The sequence below is a fragment of the Cornus florida genome, unplaced genomic scaffold (genome assembly GCF_030987335.1).
Source record: "Cornus florida cultivar Cherokee Brave unplaced genomic scaffold, ASM3098733v1 CherokeeBrave_3.0.0_Hap2_Chr11, whole genome shotgun sequence".
Taxonomy (NCBI): domain Eukaryota; kingdom Viridiplantae; phylum Streptophyta; class Magnoliopsida; order Cornales; family Cornaceae; genus Cornus; species Cornus florida.
In genome coordinates this window covers 43,549,553-43,558,390 of record NW_026775581.1, presented here as the reverse complement: position 1 = coordinate 43,558,390, position 8,838 = coordinate 43,549,553, and the positions used below count along the sequence as shown (strand labels likewise).

The window sequence follows — 8,838 nt, the reverse complement described above, 5'->3', positions numbered from 1 at the left end:
GTTGAAAGGGCATGGAAGCCCAAAAATTTCTTTGATCAGAAGCCGTCAAGTGCACTTGAATTAAATCCAATAATTTCCTTAAGGAATGATTTATTTGATGGGATTCGAAGTTCAATTTACCGCGTTAAGAAGGGGATGTCGTTGTCTAGATATGTTTCGAGTTGATCATTTAAGTTTCCGGGCAGTTTTATGCATTTCCTGCACTTTTAATGTCATCTTCGATCGATCGAAAACCCCTCTTCGATCGATCGAATAGACCTATTTTGCCTCATTTCGATCGATCGAAGTTCATTTGGATCGATCGAAGCTCCTAAAATCAAGCTATTCATCTTCTATTTCTATCGATCGAAGTACCTTTCTATTGATCGAAGACCTCTTCGATCGATCGAGATTGCGTCTTTTCAAATTCCGAGAAAACTGCTTTGGCTGTTGGATTTCCAAACCCTAATTTTTTATATTTATTTTTCCTTCTTTCTCTCTGCTCCTTTTACCTTTCCCTTTCTTTTTCTTTTCTTTTTTCTCTCTCTCTACCTTCTAAACTCTCGGTCTCCCATCTTCTTCTCTTTCCCCGAATCTCTTCTCCCTCTCTAATCCTCTCAATCTCTCAATCTGTTCCTCTCAACCTCCGGCGACCGAACCCAACCAACCTTCGTCCACCTCTTTTCCGGCGAAATCCCTGAGGAAATCTCAAGCCGCCACCATCCACCATTTTTTTCCGAAGAAGAACTCCTGGCCATGGGCCGAGTTCATTCACCTCTCTCTTCCCCATCTCTCTATTTCCTCTAAAACACTCTTCTCCGGCCGATTTAGGCCAAGGAGAAGCCGAATCGTATTCGGCGACTCTCTGTATTTTCCGGCGAGCTTCCGGCGAAGCTCCGATCGTCTGTTCCAGCCATGGTTAGGCTGAAATTTGTGGATTCATCCTAAAAATCTCTCTCTCCGTTTCCTCTCCTCATTTCCGAACCTGGTATGTTGCAATTCATTTTTTTTTTAGTTCTTATTTTATTTTTGCATTTGTCAATTTAGTTTTATTTTTATTTGAATTTATGTTTGTATATACATGTTTGTTCAATCATGGAAAATGGAATATAAATTGAAAAATAAAAAAAAGAAATCGAAATCAAAAATTAAAAAAATTGGAAATAAGAAATAAAAAAAATGGATTGAAATTGGACCATGGGACTTGGAACTTTTGCACTGTGACATTATTTTCTGTGATATTATGGGTTGTGACCCTTGTGTTGAGGAGGATGGAAAAATATGGAGTATGGCTATCGTTTGTAGTGTAAAAAGAGAATAGGCAATTTACATATGGATTTTGATTGTGGGCTGTGTCCCTTTTGCCTTGTTGAATGGAGTTTGAGACTTTGACGTGATTGAGTTATGATTGTTTAATGGAATTTGATTTTGATTGATTTTGTTGAAATTTTGTGGAATGCATATTTTAAGGTGAACTAATGCCGAGTTTTTGTAAAAATGAACTTGTGTTGTAGTTCTAAATTTTCTAAATGGAAATTGGTTGATTTTGTGACTTTAATTTGAAATTGGAATTGGAAAAGAGCTTTAAAGAAATGTTGGAGTTGAATTGAAAAATAAATTTTTTTTTGGAAGATTGTTGCGTGATTCTAACTTGAATGGATTTGGAATTTAAATGTCATAAAATTTGAATGTTTGCTTGTAATTTGAAGCGGAAGCTTGATTGTCAAAATGGTTTTGATTTTGAAAGAATTGAATTGAAATGGAACCTTTATGAACTTGAAAACGTCTTGAATTTTTTTAAGTTGCAATGGCATATGATATTGAATATTGATGAGCATGATTCCGAACTTGTTTCATTTGTTTGTATTGAGTATAAAATGCATGGATTTTGTTTATTTCTAAGTTGTTTTAAATGCATGAAAGCATGACTAGAGTTGAAACTTGTGGTTTTGGACTTGAAAATGCAAAGTCATGATAACATGTATAAATGTGATTTCAAATGGAACCGTTTGAAAGTTTTGATCTTAAAATGATTCTTGCTTATGGTTAAGGTGCATTGTTTTGGCAAAATGGTTCTTGAATGTTTCAAATGCGTTTGTGATCACACTTGTTGGTTTCCAAATTATAAAAAAGAATTTTTGAACTTTGTTTTGAAAATGAGAAGTCGAGTTTCTTTATTCATACCTTTGTTGAATATTCAATGCATGATTCTTGTTATGAAGCTTATTTACAATGCATATGAATGTTCGGGATCCCAAAGTTTTCAAAAATTCCAAATTTGCCCCAAAAGTGTTGAAAATTTCCAAAGTTGACCAAAATGCCCTTAAATGAGTTGAAACTTGTTCCGTTTGTTTTCTCTCCATCCAATTGCATGTGCTAAGTGTTATTGAACTTATTTGTGTTCAATTCTTGATTCTTGCCATGCTAGGGCATAAGTTTGATATCTTTTGACCCCAATTGTCATGATTTTAAACTTCTCTTGAAAAATGTGTTGAAATTGACCTTCTAAACAAAACTTTTCAAAGTCAAATGTTCCAATGTTGCTTGATAAGCTTGAAAAATTGTCAAATGTGATCTTCTTTGAATAATTGTGTGCATTTTGGAATAAATTGTAACTCGTTGCTTGTATATACACATTTTGCACACACTTTTGTCACTTTGATGGTTTTAAAAGTTTGTGTGCATCTTTTGAATAAATCTTTTTGGCATCGATCTTTGAATAAGCTTTTTTTTTTTTTTTTTGGGGGGGGGGGGGGAGGAGGGGGGATATGAATGTTTGGAGTTTAAAATGCATGTTTGGGATGTCATTATTGTTCTTTAGCCTTAGTACTTATTTGTGAGCATAACTTGAATTTTAAACTGTCATTTGAGATAAGTTTGGGGGTATGTTGTCTTGTCTTGGAAAGTTGATCTTTTAAAATGCCATTTGCTTGATTATATACTTGTGATCCATTTATGAAAATCTAGTAAGAGCTTGAGACCGAGGTTCTTGGTCGGTCTTGATTTTGAGTCTTTGACCATTCTTTACTTTATTTAAGCTTTAAAAGGGGTCGCGAGCCATAAGCGATCAATTTTCTGCTTATATATTGCTTAGCGGGGTCACGAGCCATGAGTAGGATTTTGATTTTGTTGAAATGGAGTACGAGATATTTCTTTGACTGGAGTTTGACTTTGATATTTGTGCATCATTCAGATACATGTCATATAGTTGCATACCATGTCCTGGATTCATTTTTGAACTTATGCATCATAACATGCCTATGATTGAAATGTTTTGCAACCGTACAATTCACTTAGTCTTTATTTCATGATATACATGCTTCTTGAGTTCTAGGTAGATTGTTGCCATGATTATATCCTCCATGTTATCCTGCTTGCTCCATTGGTCTTAAATGTTGAATTTGTAGACATTCTTGTTTAGGAATTGATATGAAGTCATCCTATGGTCTACTTGCCATGAAATTGCAGAATCTTCTTGAGTTTTAGGTTAGTGAATGCACGTTACATCTTTTATGCACATCACATCCTATGCTTTTCCTTTTGATCCCATTTTTTGCTTAAATATTTCCAAAAGTGACTTTTCTGCCCTCTATGCTATCATTGCATTGTTTTGCATACCTGGGATTGCTTATTGTGCCATGATCTATTCATGTCTTGCTGAAACATGTTGAATGATATTCTTAAAGCTTTCTTGATCACTTCTTGCACAAACATGATCCTATATGTCTATTTTCTATTTCTACTTGATTTAGGCATGCTTTGTGTTTTCTTATCAGATGCTTACCTCATTTTATACATGTGCACTGATTTCTATACTTATTGCTTTTGTAGACGCAGCGTAGGCAAAAGAGTTTTAACAGAAAGAGAGTAGCCAGAGCTATACAGCCTTCTCCATCTCCAGCGGAGGAGTCATCTTCATCGTCTGAGGCTACTGCATCTACATCTTCAGAGCCATCTTTTATGGAGGCTCAAGGTCCCATTATCTGGGTAGTGCCTCCTCTCTTTCTCTGGCAGGAAATTGGAGCTGAAATTCAGATTCGACAGCGAGTTATTTGCTAGGTTAGGGCAGACAAAGTGGTCTTTTGATGAGCTCACCTGTAGGGCATCGATGCTATTATGACTCTGGCAGACATTATAGTCTATACCCAGTTGGTTGATTTGTTTTTCCAGCACCTCTGGATGGATAAGGATGATCGTTAGTTGATACACATGACTATAGATCGTCAGGACATTGACATTTCCATCCCTGTCAGTGCTACTGCTTGCCGATGCCCCTATCTCTCACCATTAGTCGCTGACTCTGAGGATCCTCTATGCCCTATCATTCCAGCTTATTCTGCTGAGATGACCATGGTTGCTACACTCTCTCCACAGGCTGCCTTCGAAGGTAACATTTTTGTATACCGGGTTGATATTGATCCCTGCTACTGGTCCTTAGATTCTGTGTTGCATCTCAATGCTTTTCTTTTAGGTCATGGTACACAGAGGCGAGAGGAGGGTTTACAAGCTCTATACTATTTGAGTCATGGTTACTGGATCTCTATTCCTGTTCTCATCTGGGAGATTATCCATAAGTACTGGGAAAATCTGATCTTTAAGTGCAATACCAGAGTTGATGCTTGGTCTTTCCCATTTGGCCATCTGATTACACAGTTATTGATTGACCAAGGCTATTTCTTTGACCCAGCTGAGATTGCAGAGCCTGCAAAGCAGAGAGAGAAGAGGGGTTATGACATGAAGCAGTAGAACAAGACGTTCAATGCTTGCACAAATAATAGGAAGAATAGAGAGCAGAAAAGGGAGCGAGCTCAATAGAGAGCAGAGGAGGACACAACAGAGGGATCTCAGGGATCATCATCTTCCTATAGACCTAGACAGAGGCAGTGTACTACTACTTCCACATCTATGTCACAGCCGGGTCAGCCTCTTCCTCCACATCCATCTCAGCAGGCCGGCCCCTCACATGTCCCCTCTATAGAGCTGATGCCACAGGCCGACACCCGTCACATCATGCTAGTTTAGATTCCAGCTACAGAGCTGACCTGACTCAGCTGCATTCAGACTTTACTTCTTTCAGAGCTGACATAACGGAGCGGCATGATTAATGACGAGGCGGCACGACGATTTAGCTAGGAGGTATGATGACTAAGCCAGGCAATCTGACAATCTGACTAGAGCTGTAGCAAATGCGAGGAGAGAAATTTCAGAGTTGAGGACAAACATTCAGACGTCTTTTACTTGCCATAGCCGGGAGATGTCAGATATGCTCCAGATTATTGCCGACATGCTTGTGCCAGATGCTGCACCATGATTCTACCATTATCTCTATCTCTATTACTCATTTCTTACCCTGCTACATTTTGATACACTGCTATTTCTGGGATATTTTTGCACTGTTTTGATATTTTGCACTGGTTTTGGATATTTTGCACTACACTTGATACACATGGTTTTTGGATATTGGTTTTGGATTTATTTTCACGGATTTTTGGATTTTTGATATTATTGATTTTGGTTTTGGATATTCTGAGCTTTATATTGCTATATGCTATGGATTTTTGCTTAGTTCTCCATTTCATCTCTCATTTAGATTACCGATGCCTATGCTTTGACAGTTGCTAGTGTGATTATTTTTAGACAGTTTTTAGAATCCAAGTTTGGGGTTGCGCCTTCCAATGCTAATCTTCCGTTGCGGGGTCCTATTTGCTACACTCATTTGGTATACTCTTTCCATTATCTGTTGTTTTTTGGTACATTGAGGACAATGCACAGATTAAGTTTGGGGGTGTGTTAGCATATTTTACATGTCGCACTGAGCTTCTATGCATGTGGTATGATTTGAGAGTTTTAGCTATGATTTTGATCTTTTGAGGACCATCATACTTAGAATTTAAAAATTATTTGACTTGAGAGTCTAATACTCCTTTTATGCTTTGTGGATGTCATTTAGAAGTAAATTTTTCGAAAGATTGACATCTTGCTTGCATTTGTGGTCCACATCATGTTGATTTTGTGATTGTTTTGAGATTCACTCTAGGATTTTATACTAGCACAGACGCACACTAGCATTCATTTGTGGGGTACATGCTTTGTTGATTATTGATTTGGTTATATCCCAATTGAGCTAGTAGTGCTTTGAAAGCTTTTATTCTTGATAAAGGTGGATAACAAACTTTTTTCATTAAGTAGTCGGGATTCTAGCCTCATCAAGTATTGAATTTCTCGCGTTGAAAGGTGGAGGGCCTAAACTCTAGGTTCCAAAAAAAGAAAAAAGAAATTTGCAAAAGCAAATAAAGTTAGGACTTCTTACCAAAGGTGAGGAGTAGGAAATGATTACATGGAGGTTGTTTTGATTTATAACCTAACTGATTTGAGCTTGTAAGTCCTTAAGGGTGTCTCTGCACCTAGTATCCTAAAACCGTCCGGTTTAGGAGTCATTGTAACAACCCTGAACTGATACCATCTAATTTTTTTTTTTTTTTTTTTGACATGACCTCTGCTAAAAAGGGGCTTTCAACAACTTGCTTAAAAAAAAAAAAAAAACGTAATGGCCTTTCTTGGCCCTGCAAAACTTATCCAACCTGTCCCAATACACAATACAAATAATACATTCCAGCATACCTTTCATTCATTCATTACACCACAACATAGTTCATCTCATGGTGGAACATCCACATACCATTTAATTTAAATGTCATAATTACAGTCCCAAAAATATATGGTTAAGATCTAAAGTTCATGTCTTACAACGTTTAGATAGCTTATACTAAAGTGACAGCCCATAAATATAATTACAATAATAAAAGTCCACAAATCTCTATACCGAATATAACAAACTAAGGTTTTACAAAAAAATATGGGACTTTGATACAAAAATAGCAAAATGGTCTTCTAATCCAAATTAGGCCTGTGGTGGAACGTCATCCGCCATTTCTTTCCCGTTTCCTGAAAAAATGTTAAATATAAGGGGTGAACAAAATTGCTTAGTAGGTGGTGCCTAAGACACACCTCTTGTGGCCCCGTGAATCTAAATAATAAATAGAAATAGAGGATAGGGATTATGCTATACCGGAAAAAAAATACAACATAAATTCCAATTTCAAATAAACAATGACATGCCATGATATGCAATGTCATGTATGTCGCTCCCCATTTTCAAAATCATCCATCATTTCACAAACTGTTAATATAACCCGTCCTTTGGTGACTCTGCATCGACACGAGAGAAGGGTTGGCTATTGTCCCTGACCCTTGGTACCCCGCGGTGTCATTTGGGGCCCAGGTAGTTCAACCACGCTAAGGTATTTTCCCTTAATTCTCTCTAGGTTACATTAACACACCGGCCCTTTGGTGACTCCGCGGTGACTGGGTTTTCATAAAACCATTTAATCAAATTTCTCCCAGAAATCCCCTTTCATTTTCATTTCAAAACACTTTGCCCTTTTCATTCATGCCCAATGCTATGAATGCATGTCACATATTTTTATTTATTTATTTATTTATTATTATTTTTTCAATGATATTAGAATAAAAAAAAAATTCACACCACACAATTTAACATGCTCCTTCATAGCAACTTCTAGAGAATTAATAGATACCGTAGGCATGAAAATTAACATCTAAGCATACTTTTCACATAATTTCATCAACACATATAAGCATAGTCTTCAAATACAACAACTATATCATTTTTCAAGACAATCAATTCAAATAAAGCATGTTTTCCATGTAAATAAGCAATTACATATAATTGAAGGCTTCATAAACGCAATTAAATCATTTAAAAAAAATAATCAACTCAAATTAATCATGCTTAACGATAATTAAAGTTGAAAAAACTCACAAAGGAGTAAGAAAGTGAGATTAAAGACCCCTATCTCAAGATTATGCAAAACCCCCAAATTTATGCCCTAGATTTCGAATTTCCTATTGTGCACCAACCAAGGAATTGCTTCTATCAACTTGTAGGTCTCGCCGTGAACTTCAATTTGCCGCAAAAGGCAATCAAAAATTCCAAGGGTTCAGGGAGAAATCAAGGTTTAAAATCTTGAAGTAAAGAAAAAGAAAAAAAAGAAATCTGAGAAGTGAGAGAGACAAACCAGCTGGGAGAGAGAATGAGACAATAGAGAGCAAAAAATGTGGTCTCATGACCACTTAAAAAAGTTGTGGGTCCCACCTATTTTTTTATTTTTTATTTTTCCTTTTTCTTTGATTCTCATTTTACACCACATAAAAATATATATACACATCTACTTCAAAATCACATAAAACACATTAAATAAAATGATTATGATGCAAATGGACCCAATTAAAATCCCTATATGCAACAATTCCGGTAGCGGGTTCCACACGGGATCGTCCGGTCCGAAAAAGCAAAAATGCGAAAATAACCACCCTTACATTTCAAAGAGTCCTGGACTCAATGAAATGCTCCAAACAACTCTCAGACACAACCGGCACACTCCGCAGTGCCCGGTTTGCAAAACGGTAAAAGACGAAAATGCCCTTGCAACAACAGAATTCCAGAAAAATGAAAAATGGAGAAAATTGGAAACATCACAGTCATTGACTTAATGATCGCCTTATGAATCTTCTAGAATGCTTAAGAGATCACTACATTGCACCGTGCTTCCATCTTTGATTTAAAAAAAAAAAAAAAAAAAATCGAGTGAAAATAATAAGTGCACCTAGTTGAATAAAACTTTAATAAAAAGTTCTGATAAGCGCTGAAAAGTGCACATTTAAACCCCTTAAGCTTAAATGTTCTAAGACCTTATTCTATCTTATTTTTCCGTTTTAGTCTAATTTCATGTTATGTCCCTTTTCAGGCACTTATCTCCAAAATAAGTTAATTTAGCT

At 36.5% G+C, this 8,838-nt stretch overlaps 1 protein-coding gene across 2 annotated transcripts; it reads left to right on the top strand.

The window, feature by feature from the left end:
- The first annotated feature begins 466 nt into the window (after positions 1–466).
- Positions 467–5,503, top strand: LOC132284275 (uncharacterized). 2 transcript variants are annotated; one of them, XM_059786362.1, is made up of 3 exons: positions 472–967; positions 3,811–4,366; positions 4,451–5,503. In XM_059786362.1, exons 2-3 carry the CDS (start codon positions 4,189–4,191, stop codon positions 4,723–4,725), a joined length of 453 nt encoding a protein of 150 aa, XP_059642345.1. In that variant the 5' UTR covers positions 472–967; positions 3,811–4,188; the 3' UTR covers positions 4,726–5,503. The 2 variants fall into 2 exon arrangements, with proteins under 2 accessions (XP_059642344.1, XP_059642345.1); XM_059786361.1 differs by having other exon boundaries at positions 467–967; positions 3,811–5,503.
- Positions 5,504–8,838: the final 3,335 nt, after the last annotated feature.

Bases quoted from the DNA above. Each gene is read 5' to 3' on its own strand.
- LOC132284275 (XM_059786361.1), top strand. From the start codon at position 4,189: ATGACTATAGATCGTCAGGACATTGACATTTCCATCCCTGTCAGTGCT.